Below are 14351 nucleotides of genomic sequence, written 5' to 3'. Positions count from 1 at the left end.
CATGATCTTTTGAATAGTGCTGATTGGGAGGAAGAAAGAAATATTTTTGTAGAAAAAATTAATTTGTAATTTTTTGTAATTTTTAGATCTTATGGTAGTGTGTTTAAAGCAATACACAAGGAATCTGGACAAGTAGTGGCAATTAAACAAGTCCCTGTCGAGTCAGATCTTCAGGAAATAATTAAAGAAATTTCTATAATGCAGCAATGTGACAGGTATGAGCAATAATTATTTATTTTAATTCTTTGCCTCCTTTTTAAGCATCTATTTGAAAATGTACTTGTAATGTGACAAGAACACAACTGAAGTCTAGTAAAAGTCTATTTACCCTTGGTATTCAGGTCAAATTTTACTGACCACCGCATATGTACTCACTGAGAGTCAAATTTTCCCCAAAGTTTGTAGTGAAATGTGCTTTAATATAAACAACTGAAAGAAAAAGATATAATTCTAAATTAATATTAAAAATTCACTTAATAAATGTTATCCTGAGAAGAATAAGGTAATTTTGTTTAGATATGCACTTGTTTACAAGCACTGTCAAACAAAAATAACTTGACATGATTATAATTAAAGCAAGGTTGTTTTTTTTTTTTTGTTTTTTTTGTTTTTTTTTTTTTTTTAAATTTGACGTGCTGTTAAAATTTCCTGTAATGAGAAAAATCCACATGAGTTTTGAGTCCTCCATTTCAAAGCATTGGCAAGGATTGTTATAGGCCAAGACTAATCACTGTTTATTTTCCAAGCAGATTTTTCCCCCCTCTGTTTTTTAAAATTGTCTCTATTATTCAACTGGCACTTTTGCAACAATGATTACTTTGGGGGAGCTGCTGTTTTCCTTCCTACTTTTTCTTTGGACAACTCAGTTTCTGATTGTGGTGGCAGCTTTCTCTGACTAGGGCTGCAGGAACAGGGGGCCTTTACTTGTAACACTAACTTTCATTTCTACTTCCTTATAAGTGCTACTTTCACTTAAATTGTTTTGTGCTCTGTGTGTGGGGGTGTGTTTTTTTAAAAGGATTATGGTCCTGATCCTGCCATGGGATCAGTGATGGTGAACGCTTATGCATGTGAGGAGTCTCCTTTAAGTTGGTTGTGTAAAGGTCTGTCTGTTGGCAGGATCAAGGCCTAATTCTGCAAAGGTAGGGCTAAAATCTCTCTAGCTGTCGAACTTTCTTTAAACACAAACTTTGTCAGTAACGTTTTGGGCCAGTCTGCTTTCACAAGTCTTACTTACAGCTGTCTTCTCAAGTCAGAGTAGTTTGTATACCCCTGTCTGCTGCTGCAGTGTTGAGGCTAGCTTACCACAGAGGGACAAAAAAAGTCTCCTTCCTCATTCGAGATTCTGCAACTACTGCTACTCATCCCAGGTCTGAAATAACTCAGGGTATGTCTACACTTAAAATGATACAGCGCCGCAGCTGCACTGCATCAGCTGCACCACTGTAGTGCTTCAGAGTAGACACTACCGATACCTACTGAAGGAGTTTTCCTGTCAGTGTAGGTAATCAACCTTCCTGAGAGGCGGTAGATAGGTTGGCGGAAGAATTATTCTGTTGACCTAGCACTACCTACGCTGTGGATTAGGTTGGTATAGCTTTGTCTCTCAAGAGTGTGGATTTTTCAGACCCCTGAGAGATGTAGCTATACTGATGTAAGTTCTGGCCAGATGCTCCGTCTGCTGAACATTGTGCTCAAGTACCTCATGGAGTTAGATCAGGGGTGGGCAAAGTTTTTGGCCTGAGGGTCACATCTGCGGGGGGGAAATTGCATGTAGGGCCATGAATGTAAGGCTAGGGCAGGGGGCTGGGGTGCGGGAGGGAATGTGGGGTGTGGGAGGGGATGAGGTGTGCAGGAAGGGGCTCAGGGCAAGGGATTGGGGGCAGAGGAGGGGTGTGGGATGTACGAGGAGACTCGGGGTTGGTGCAGGTGGGGTGTGGGGTGCAGCAGGGGGTTGGGGTGCAGGCAGGGTGCGGCGGGGGGCAGGAGGGGTTTGGGGTTTGGCCTGGCGCCACTTACCTGGAGCGGCTTTGGGGTGGCAGCAGCACGCACTGGGGCCAGGGCAGGCTTGCTTCCTGCCTGCCTGCCCGAGCCCTGCGCTGCTCCTGGAAGCAGCTGGCACCATGTCCCTGCGGCCCCTGGGGAAGGGGGGCGAGCAGAGGGCTCTGTGAGCTGCCCTCACCTGTGGGTACCTCCCCTGAAGCTCCCATTGGCTGCGGTCATTCAACTAATCATGGAACTGAATTTCAGAAATGAAGAAAATAGTTTCTCTGCACATGCAGAAGAGGCTACTGCTGTCAAAAGGTGCTTACCCAGTGACTTCTATTAGTTCAGTGGTTTAATTTACTTTAAAAGTTTGGCAACAAGCACGTACTGCTTAGTATTAATTTTTTTAATTTAATTTAAATAATTTTAATAGATTTATAGTAAATTTAGGCCTTGATATATATTGTCATAGCTTGAAATTTAATTTTAAATAGATGTATTTTTAAAAAGGAAAAACTATTGAATTTAAATAAAAAAAAATCTGATTTATTTTTATTTGTTTTTTAAAAATCATCTATTTCTGTACACCTTGAGAGCAGGTAGGAATGCACGATAAACCTTTAAACTGAAACAATGTAGTTAGTGTGGAAACACTGCACAGATTGTATTTAAAACTGTTCCATTTCTCTAATATGGACAAACTTTGAATGAGGCCTCCAGACTTAAGCAACCCCTGAAAAAGTGCTGCCAAGCCTGCCTATAATATCACAGAAATGCTGCTTAAAATATTAAAATATGTATAAATTGTAGCGGTAGTATTACTCCTTTTATTATATCTTACTAATATTTTATTGCAAGATCTTCAGAATTTATGCTATGGAAATAGTACTAAACTTTTACCTTATAGAGAAACATAATGGTAAGAGGCAAGATTCAAATGCCAATGTGTATAAATCAATAAGGCTTAAATGGATTTTCATAATATACATTTGGTTTATGTCCAGGCTGGAGTTGGATACTCATTTAGGATGGCCAGTAGTGTTTTTAGTGCAGGTACTGTACACCAGTACTTACTGGTATGCATTATATCTCAGATATTCCATCACAGCTGTTGCTTTTGTACTGGATTCGAGTTAGCAGTAGAACATATTGACAGAGGAAGCTACAGAAACTCTGTGATCTAGGCAAGGAGAAGAGGGTCTTAAATTTGCTTAAATAAAACAAAAAGAAAACTCTTCGTGGGACTCAGGCTACAGTGACAGGAGGCCAGTGTCAGAAGCCTGAATAAGTATCTTACTTCCAAGCTACAAGAAGTGGCTGGTGCCAGTCTGAAAACAGTCCTCCAGTTAGTATATGATGGTTTTGCCTCTTTTCTTTAAGAATTTCCTGAAAACCCCTTCTGACGAGTTGAGTCACAGAAACCCCCTCGGGACTGCCAACTGATGTGCTGGGACTACCTCTGAGCCCATTTTCCCTGCCACTTTGGGACTTCAGTACCTTGCCTTGTTTGAGCCAGACACGCTTGCCTGCTGCAAACACAGATCCAAGTCTGAACCACATCCCCCACAAGCTGCTGGCTTAACTGAAAACTGCTTAATAAGTGCTCCTGTCTCCAACACTCAGATACCCAGCTCCCAATGGGGTCCAAACCCCAAATAAATCCATTTTACCCTGTATAAAGCTTATACAGGGTAAACTCATATGTTGTTCACCCTCTATAACACTGATAGACATATGCACAGCTGCGTGCCCCTCTCCCCAGGTATTAATACATACTCTGGGTTTATTAATAAGTAAAAAGTGATTTTATTAAATACAGAAAGTAGGATTTAAGTGGTTCCAAGTAATAACAGACAGAACAAAGTAAATTACCAAACAAAATAAAATAAACCATGCAAGTCTAAGCCTAATACAGTAGGAAACAATGCAGGTAAATTTCACCCTCAGAGATGTTCCAATAAGTGTCTTTGACAGACTAGCCTTCTTCTAGTCTGGGCCCAGTACTTTCTCCGGTATAGTCCTCATTCCAGCTCAGGTGGTAGCTAAGGGATTTGTCATGACTGCTGCTACTTTTGTTCTGTTCCACCCCCTTTATATATCTTTTGCACAAGGTGGGAATCCTTTGTCCTTCTCTGGGTTCCCATCCCTCCTTCTAAATGGAAAAGCACCACGTTAGAAGATGGATTCCAGTTCAGGTGACATGGTCACATGTCACTGTAAGACTTAATTACCCACTTGCCAGCACACAGGTATACAGGAAGACTTTCAGGTAAACAGACCCATTACAACCAATTATCCTGGTTAATGGGAACTATCAAGATTCCAAGCCACCATTAATGGCCCACACTGTGCATAATTACAATAGGACCTCGGAGTTATATTTCATATTCCTCGTTTCAGATACAAGAATGATACATTCATACAAATAGGATGAACACACTCAGTAGATCATAACCTTTGCAAAGATATGTTACGTGGCATATCTAGCATAAAACATATTTCAGTTATGTCATTTACACTCATAAGCATATTTCTATAAAGCATTATGGGTTGCAACGTCACACCCCTAGTTCATTAAGCATTCCAGTTACAGGGACTGCTTCCCTTTCTGATTGGAGGCGCTTGTTTATATTCTACTGGAGTCCCTTGTGCCTTTGGCCCCTGAGCTCAGGGGAGGATTTATGTCCTTTATTTGATATGTTGATGAATGGAAATACAACACACACAATTTATGGCACTATATAAATAACAGTCTTCTGTTAAAACTTAATATGGAAAGTGCACTTAGAGTTCCATAAATATTTCTATAGCAAAATGTTAGATTGAAAAATATTCAGGTAGCTATTCAGGTTTGTTTTTGAAATAGACTCCTGCAGGTTGTGTGGGGAAAAAAGGGGAAATTTAGAACGATTGCTACGCTGTCCGCACAACACTGGAAAGAGAGAAAAAGGAGACGGCTCCTGAAGATAGTGAAATGGGGAATAGACTTTTCCCAGGGAAAAGGGGAGTGAAGAAGGTGCTTCCCCTTCATCAGAAAGAAACTGGTGATTGGGGAGGTTTTTGCATTTATTGGAGGGGTGTGGGAGTATGGTAGCTCATTCTACATGTGCCTCTGTCATTTTGGTAAAGCAACCAAACTTCTGGAAGTCTAACCAGGCCTTTTTGAGGCATTGATTAAGGTAATCCCATCATAACCTAAAATTCAGTCAAATGCACCACACAATCTTTGGCTGTCCTAGTGACTCCCCAGTTCTCATCTTGTTACAACTGACCCTGGATATTTTTTCATTGTTGATTATTATTAATATATGAATCTCAACTGTTTTGTGTTTATATTTAGTCCCTATGTTGTCAAGTACTATGGCAGCTACTTTAAGAACACAGATCTATGGATTGTTATGGAGTATTGTGGAGCTGGCTCTGTCTCGGACATAATTAGATTGCGGAATAAAACAGTAAGTTCTCTTTTTTCTATGTGTATATTTTGTACTGTTGTTTTATTATAACTCTTAGTCTTAAGTAATCTCACTAAGAGAAAAGATTTGCCTGGAAGCTTTGTCTAACTCTAGGGGAATTTTTGAAGAGGGCTCAATCCTAAAGGCATGTCTACACTGCGAACTCTTGCAAAAAAAAAAAAAAAGAAAAGAAAAAAAGTGTGTTCGTAACTTGGGTTAGCAAACCTGAGTTCGCTAACTTGAGTTAAAATAGCAGTGAAGACATGGCAAGTTGGCTTTTAACTCATATTAGCAGCTCGGGTATGGGAGCCCAGGATTGAATTGCTAACCCAAGGTAAAAGCTGAGTTACTGGGTATGCCTACACTGCAAAAACAAACAAGCAAAACACCACGTGACAATGGGTTTCAGAGCCTAGATCAACTGACTTGGGCTTGTGGGGGCTAAAAACAGCACTGCAGACATTCCTGTTTAGGCTCGATCTTGGGGTCTGAGACCTGCCCCATTTGTGTGGTTTCATAGCCCAAGCTCTAGCCTGAGTGGGAACGTGTACACTGCTATTTTTAGCCCTGTAGTGTGAGTCAGTTGACCCAAGCTTGGAGACTTGCTTCCACAGTTTTTTTTTTTTTTTTTTTTTTTTTTTGCAGTGTAGACATAGCCACTCTGTCTTCACTGCTATTTTAGCCCTGAATTAACTAACTCAGGTTAGCTAAACTGGGTTGAGAACACTCTTTGCAGTGTAGACATGCCCTTAATATTGGGCACTCTTTATTTCATTGAGGCTAATGGGAATTGAAAGTTGTGATTAGAATCTATTAATCTACAAAACCTCTCAGGATAGGAGCCCTCAAATATGGTATTTATTTCAGCTACACAATATTGCCTATTCATTTGCAAGATAGTATTGTAGATCACAAAATTCAGTTTAATTTCACTTGATAATTTTATGCATCTTGAAAGGACACTCATGGCATAGTTTGTAGCTCTAATATGTACAAATTCTTTTTCTCACTGATAGAAAGAACAAAAACTAATACTTTGTTCCTCTTTACTCCTTCACCTCTCACTTGCCATCCTGTAGGTACCTTGTTTAGGAGGTTGAGCTGTTGGTTGGGCTCTGTTTTTTTTTCTTCCTCGTCTTTCCCAAAAATTGTTATTCCAGCATTTATTTTGACATTTTCCTGCATCATATATAAGAAAAATACATACATGGGGAGGAGAGGAATTATGATGTTTTTGACCTATCAAGTACTCACTAGGTGCAGGCAAGCATTATCACCCAACTGCACCCCCCCAAATATTTGTATTTTTCTTTTCCCTTTTATGGAAGCCACTAGGAGTTGTCTCTTTAGAATGACAAATATCATATTACCTACGTGCCATGTTTAGCTTAAAATTATTTTTGTTATAAAATATGTATGCAACACTTTATTAAAAGTGAAATCCCTTTGATGTTGTTTTTGTGAATACTTCTAGATCTCAACAATGGCCTATTTATGGTAGCAAAGGTTTTTCTCTGAAAAGCATCTGTACTCAGTGTTTTTGCTGAGTTACTGTTGAATAAATGTTGTCCAGACCTCCTGACCTTTCTGACTTGTCCAGTTTGTAAAGGGAGAGTAGTATTTGGAACTGTTGTGTGAGGTTTTTTTTTTTAAGGGGTCTATTCTATTACATCATCGTAATTTGAAAGACGAATAAGTTGCTTTCTATTTCATGACTACTAAATGGAACAGAAGGAGTTGCTCTAATTTGCTTCAATAGCCTAATTTTAAAATATGCCCTTAAGTATAATCTTCTTCCCCTCTCCCTGTATCCTTACCAGCAAATCATTTCAGGCTGTTTGAAAGAGATTTAATAAACTACAGGTAGTTATGATGTATTTAGTTAATCACATTTCCACTAAAATCAGTTTTAACTGTTTGTTATATAACTCTAAATGAAAAAGCTATTTACAATAGTACCTAAGGCAAGTTGTGTGTCCCATTAATGGTTGCCATGATTTATAAGAATGAAACTACCTTATTTTAATGTGTAATGATGGAGGAACAACAAGACAATTTATACTGTTGATTCTCTGGAACAGTAACTTGATTGCTGTTTGACTTTTTATTACATGATGAAAAACTTCTGACTACATATTACTGGAATAAGGCTGGCTAAATACTTCAATGCTTTGTGGTTCACCTAAAATAAAGTTTGTATGTGAAAACAATAAGTTGGAAAACTATTTTACTGTCTTTATGTTTTCCACAAGAAATAAACCACTTCACTTAAAGAAGGGAGACAAGAGTTAATTCTTAGTTTGACAGATTGTGTATTAACTGCCCACTGTCATTCATAGTTATTTGCAGTACTGTTGTAGCTGTGTTGGTTCCAGGATATTAGAGAGGCAGGGTTGGTGAGGTAATATCTTTTATTGGACAAACTTTTGTTGGTAAAGGAGACAAGTTTATCAGCTTACACAGAACTTTTCTTCAGGTCTGGGAAAGGCACTCAGGCTCTTGCAGCTAAATAAAAGGTGGTATGTTTTGTTTAGCATAGGTAGTTAACATTGTAAAAGACACTGTAAAGTCAAAAGCTTGTCTTTTTCACCAACAGAAGCTGGTCCAATAAATAGATATTGCCTCACCTATTTTCTCATTCATAATTATGTATTTTAGAATTTTCCTTGATCATCACCTTAGTGTAAACAAATACAGTGGTTGCTTCAGGGAAAAACATTCTTAATTTAGCAGTTATAGGTGGAAAAATAGATAAAATAGATAAAGTTTAACTGTCTCTGTAGCTGATTATCCCGTCCTCCCAAAAAACAACCAACCAACCTGTGGACAAGATAATGGAGGACGGTGCTGTGATTTTTTTTTTTTAATTCTTATTTAAAAATAGGTGAGGAAAGAGATGAAATTTTTTTCATATTTGTTTAAAAATAAAAAATCTCAAGACACTCATTCTTTGCCCTCGGTGCCTGTTTGTAAACTTAAAAATGTACCATATAATATACATACATCTCCACCAAATCTTTTCAACCCTTGGCCCACCACTCTGTAAAAAGACTGAGCAGAAAGATTTGGGCTTTGCAGCATGTCAAGCAGGTTACAAATCTTGACTCAGCCATGTTTGACCCGAAGTATGGGAAACAAATTCCAAAATTGAGTACCCTTCAGACCCTTGTTAGCCAGTCCTCTTTCATATCAAGGGGGTTCCAGCTCAAAAGAGAGGCAGCCTCTCAGCTAATGAAGTCCCAAAACATTTATTGCTTAATAGGGTAAGCCAACTCCTGGAATCCCTCCCAGAAGTTTTTTGGAAGCTAGTATATATCCAGGAGCAGTAGTGTAATGGTCTCTCAATATGCAACTTCATTTAAGAGGGCCATAGTAGTCTCCACTAGCTTCATATTTTAAATGGTCCCAAGGTGTGACCCTATGTATTATTCTGAGTTGACAAAGGTATGGCTAGCTTTATCAAGGCTCACATCAGAGGGAAAAGGGCACTCTTTTCCATAGGTGCTGATGAAGGGGAAAGTGCACATGATCACAACCATCATTTGGTGATCCAAGATGTAATAAAGCACTCAGGTTGCACACCTCTGTTACTCTCCCTCCATTACAGGTGCCATTGTAAGTTTTAACTGTTTTCACCAGGCCGACAACATTATAACTTTCCTGTCTGGATTAATTTGTAACCAGCTAGTTCTCATCCAAAACCACAGTTAATGTAAACACTGGGTAACTTTTTCCAATGTTCTATCAGATCAGACATGATGGAGATGGGAGTTGTCATACTGAATACACTGCAGCCTATGGGCTTGTCTACACTATCATGCAAGGTCAATCTAAGATATGCAACTTCAGCTACGTGAATAGAGTGGCTGAAGTGGACGTACTTAAATCTACTTACCGCGGTGTCTTCACTGCAATAAGTCGACAGCTGATGCTCTCCCGTTGACTCCGCTTGCGCTTCTCTTTCTGGTGGAGTACCGGAGTCGACAGGAGAGTGCTCAGTGATCGATTTATGGCATCTATATGACCCCTGCTGGATTGATTGCTGCCCATTGATCTGGTGGGTAGTGTAGACAAGCCCTAAGTTTCCTCACTAACTGTACTAGCATCCTCAAACAGAAATAATGGTGGTACCACTAACCCACTGTAGTATCCTGCAGGAAAGAATCCTTTGGACAAAGGAATCCACAGCCAATGGCTTGTTTTTTTTTCAGAAAGCTAAGAGTGACTCCTTCAACCAACTGCTATAGTTCACAAGCAAAGGAATAATATCAAAGCTGCTGATCAATCTAAAAGGATCTGCACAGATTCTCTCTTTTTCCGTTAGTTGGAGATCATCCACTAGTATAACTGGTGCAATTTCTATCTCATATCCAGGCCTGTAAACCTATAAACTGGGTTCAAGGAAACCAGAGGACTGAAAAAATCAAAACAAACAAAAAGCTCCAGCCACATTAATTTTTCCACCACAGCTTTTTCATGAACTTCCCCCTCAAATGAAGACTATATAGATTGTTAGCATCAAAATTGGCTTCTTGAGCACTGGCTTCACAGTATCTGTAAGAGCTACTTACGCTCTGGCCTTTCATTGGGAAATGTTGACAGTCTTAATCAAGGAGGAACCAATCATTTTCCCCATTGACCTTCACTAGCCTGGAAGGTCGTGGATCCACCTTACAGTTGTAGCACAAAGTTACTTCAGTACTTCTTTAACTTCGGTGAGCAATACTGGCTGAAATTCAGAAGACTAATTCATTGCTCCCTCAAGACAGTGTTCCATTTCTACAGAAGTAAACAGTTTATTCTAAATTCGAGCAATTTTTATTTGCCAAGTAATATGAAAATTTTGAGGGGAAGAACTCAACTCTGTAACTGTGATTAAACAGCTAGGCTTGACCAAGCTATTGGCCACTAAGGGTGGTATTTTTCTGTATTGGAGTTCCTTTTGGTAAGGAAAAAACTATATAACTGGTTGCAGTCTGCATGAGATTTCTGTCACTGGTGTTCTGGCTGTCTCTTCTCTCACTTGATCTGTCTTTTCTGGGAACCATCGTGAGTATTGAACTTGTGCAGAGGGCATCTAGGGGCCACTGTTTCAATAGTGGATGACCGAATATTACTGTAAAGCTTACCAAAATCATTAATAGGTTGTTTTTCTGAAAGATCACTTTTCTCTGGAAACTCAATGTGTGGTGTGTCCTGGATGGAAGCTGGAGACATGTAGATAAGTATAGCGGACAGTAGGTTTCCGGTATAGGGTGGTGTTTATGTGACCATCACTTATTTGCACTGTACCACTGACCACTATACTTACCTATGGAAACCTACTGACTGCTATACTTACCTACATGCCTCCAGCTTCCATCCAGGACATCCACTCTGATTGAATCGGCCCTGTCCACACTGGTTGTCCACTTGTGAGGTAACTCCCTTCTCCTCATGTGTCAGTATAATAATACCTGCATCTGTAATTTTCACTCCATGCATCTGAAGAAGTGGGTTTTTTACCACAAAAGTTTATACCCAAATAAATCCCTTAGTCTTTAAGGTGCCACCGGACTCGTTGTTTTTGTGGATACAGGCTAACATGGCTACCCCCTGATACTTAAGATCCAGAGTGTGTCCAGCCTTATGAATGGAGCCTGTGACTGCCTGGGGCAGTCCAGTAATTGTAATGGGAGCTGCAAAATTCTTAGCCAATCCACAGGTAGCATCCCCTACATTGAAATCCTCAGGCACTGACATTTTGGCTCTTCCAGGTTTGATCCTGTGGGCCAGAATCACTTTAAATGCTGACAAACCCATAGTGTTAAAAAAAAAACAAACAAAAAACAAAAAAACCCTAAGAAAGAATGCAGGAGCTTTCTTCAAATAAGATATTCAGTATGTGGCCCTTTGTTGGAAGCTGAGAAACCTGTTTTCCCCTGTCTGATGGCCTTATTTTCTGACTTTAAAATGTAATTTTGTAAGAGTGTGAAAACTTTTTATAGTTGCAAGGCTAATGTTGTTGGTAAAATTGCATATGGTGGAGTACCTAGGTACTAATTTGGCCAATGTCTCTGTAGTATCTAAATGCTAATTGATGTGCTGTTTAAACTAAAATTTTGTTAAATTATATGTATGATTAATAGCAAAGGCATTCTGTGGCATTTCCCAAATATCAATGTAGTCCTCAAGTTTTAATACTTAAATATATTCAAAATATATTAAATATTATGCAATAGAATCACCTTTTTCTTAGTACTAGGTACTTAATTACTATAGAGCTGTCCTTCACTAAGCATGTAAGCAGTTACTGTCAACTCCAAATTCGTCCCAAAGTTTAAATTTACGTAGAAACAAGCTTTTAGAAAACAAGACAAAAAGAAATATTTCCAGGTACAGAAAGATTTAGGTCAATATCTATCTATCTTTTTTACCCAAATGTAATCAATTTTCAAACAAATATACTTTTCAGCACTTACAATCCAAACAGTACAGTACCGACAATCCAAAACAAAATTGACTTAACTGATTTTCTTCATCCAAGCTCAGAGAAATCACTGTTTATTTTGTGTGCATAAGTAAACTAAATCTTTAAAAAATTGCTTTTGCTAATCTAAGGTAGTTATTGATAACATAGGTCAAGATATTTTACAATATAAGGATGCTATTCCTGAAAGGCTTATTGGTCACATAAATAAACTCATTGAAGTCTATAGGACTAATCTTGTAAATAAGAATTATTCATTAATAAGATTTATAAGACCTGACCCTACAATTTTTAGAAAAATTTAAAATTTATGTATTGATGATATCATCCCTTAAACTCAATCACATTGTCTTTAAGAAGCCAGTGGTGGAAGGTGCAAAGACACAGTGATGCTTAATTGGGCCCTATGGTGACTAACGAAGTGCAGGTCTGGGAAGATGGGCCTTAGCTGACTTTTTGAATTACTCCCTCCCAGTATGTTTTTTACTTCTCCACTCCCCTTTAAATCACCTTGTTCATAGTGAAACAAATCTATTTCTTCACTCTCCTCTCCCTCCCCACATCATGCATGCCTAGTTCAGATTAGTTTCTTACTTCACAATTACTCAGAACTAGAGCCCTGCAGTGGGACGGGGATTCCGCGGGTTCCACAGAACCTGCTGCCATAGTAGGGGCAGGTAAATGTATTTTTTTGGGGATGGGATTAAGTGGGCAAAAAATACAGTCTGCTGTAATTTGTGGGAAAACACTAAAACTCTCTTCAGTTTGTCATGAATAGAATTTTAGCAATGTAAAGCAAGTTTTTCTTTCTTTTTTTTTAAATAAAGGTTTTAATACTTAAATGAGGGCTAGAAAGAGGTTTGATATCTATTAAAACAGGAGTTAAAGTATTTCTTTACATGGGTTAAGCAGGATTTGTTTTATCATTTTAGTGGTAAAAATTGTGCCTGAATTCCATATATACACATATACCAACAATTTTTTTTTTTTTTTAGCTGCATGGGAGAATTTGTCTCTCTTGTGGAATTTGCAGGATCTAAAGTTTTTGCAGATGTGAACGGGATAAAAAATGCAAGAAACAATGTGGGAGCAAGTGAGACTGGGTGTTGTGTGGTGGGATGGGACAGGAGTGGGATTTAAAAAAAAAAAAATCCCTCACAGGACTCTACTCAGAACTGTTGGCCTTTTAACATTGGTTGTCTTCCATTCCCCATAGTTAATAGAAAAAAAGCATTTGAATAATTCAAAATGTACATGCACACACAAAAGAATTTCATGGATTAGACAAACACGGTAAGTAGTGGTTTGGAGAAATAGTCATATTTTGCTCCTAATAAACATAATGATAACTCTTAATTCATTTAGCAATGTCATCCTTATGTATTAAAAAATTTAAGCTTATTGTGAACAAATTTCTATAATTTTGTGTGCAAAAATCGTTAGAGTTTTAAAGTTGAACATTTTAAATTATGTAGCTCTCAGGATAAATATAGCTGTTTCTGATAGAGCAGTTTTGGCTTTTCAAATGCAAAATTGCAGTGTTGAGGGAGGCAGAATTGTGATATTCCTCCCCCCCCCACCAATAATCTCAATTGTATGGAGCTAAGAGTGTAACTGTAGCTATCACTATAATTTAAAGTTCCCAAATAGCTTCATTGCACACATGGTCTGAATTTTGTTACCAGAAATTCTTTAAGGGTATACTTGCTGATGGAACTTATTTTTCTAGTTTTTCTAAGGTGAACTTGATACTTGTGTATAGAATAATTGTCTGAGGTTTTGTATGAATGTTTTATTCCATTAATGTGACCTAGATTTTGAGTTTACCTTCACCTGTAATAAATCTAGGAATCACTTCAGATGCTTCCTGGTATTGGAGCAGAGTGTTCTGAAAGTGTCTAATGATGGAAAACCAACTTTGACCTAAGGAGGAGACCTATTCAAATTTCTTTGAACCAGAAATTAGTTTGACATGGTATATTAAAAACTAGGGTAAGTGTTTTCAAATGGTTCCCTAACAAGAACCAGTTGGCACTATCCTGCTGTACAACAGCCCTTTCAGAATGTATTAATATATTACATATAAAAAACTTTGTTATTATTAAGGTTGCAAATTCAAGCACTCAAGAGTTAGGAAATGCCAGATTTAAAGTTACCTGTTTACCTCTCTTACTATGCATTACATTGCAGTCTTTAATTACATGATCACATACTATTTTTTCCATGGGATACATGCCTCATTCAGTGCCAGGATGGACCTGCTGTGAGGATAAATCAGGTTGTGTGTTGAAGTAGACTGTTGTCTGTAGTATGCTGATCATTTGTTGCTGAAGTTGGAAGATAAGGGTTTGCAGAAACAGAAAAGATTGTCATATAGTTGAGGCAGTTGAATGCTGTCCTGGAGAATTAGATTCTGTGCTTGCCTGTGATGCAAGTCAAGT

The 14351-nt window shown here is 38.3% G+C and overlaps 2 protein-coding genes across 3 annotated transcripts in view; one reads left to right on the top strand and one right to left on the bottom strand.

The window, feature by feature from the left end:
* The window catches only part of ERICH5 (glutamate rich 5), an 801722-nt gene that overhangs the window by 195163 nt on the left and 592208 nt on the right, over window positions 1-14351 (bottom strand). The gene's annotated exons all lie outside the window — the stretch shown is intronic.
* Window positions 1-14351, top strand: part of STK3 (serine/threonine kinase 3) — a 285970-nt gene that overhangs the window by 23319 nt on the left and 248300 nt on the right. For both annotated transcript variants that reach the window (XM_050941016.1, XM_050941015.1), the window contains exons 3-4: window positions 87-215; window positions 5327-5441. In XM_050941016.1, the coding sequence (XP_050796973.1) occupies window positions 87-215; window positions 5327-5441 (244 nt within the window). The remainder of the gene's footprint in view (window positions 1-86; window positions 216-5326; window positions 5442-14351) is intronic.

Source organism: Gopherus flavomarginatus, chromosome 2 (genome assembly GCF_025201925.1).
Source record: "Gopherus flavomarginatus isolate rGopFla2 chromosome 2, rGopFla2.mat.asm, whole genome shotgun sequence".
NCBI classification, from domain to species: Eukaryota; Metazoa; Chordata; order Testudines; family Testudinidae; genus Gopherus; species Gopherus flavomarginatus.
The sequence above is the reverse complement of the archived record's forward strand: the minus strand, read 5'-3'. Positions and strand labels throughout refer to the sequence as shown.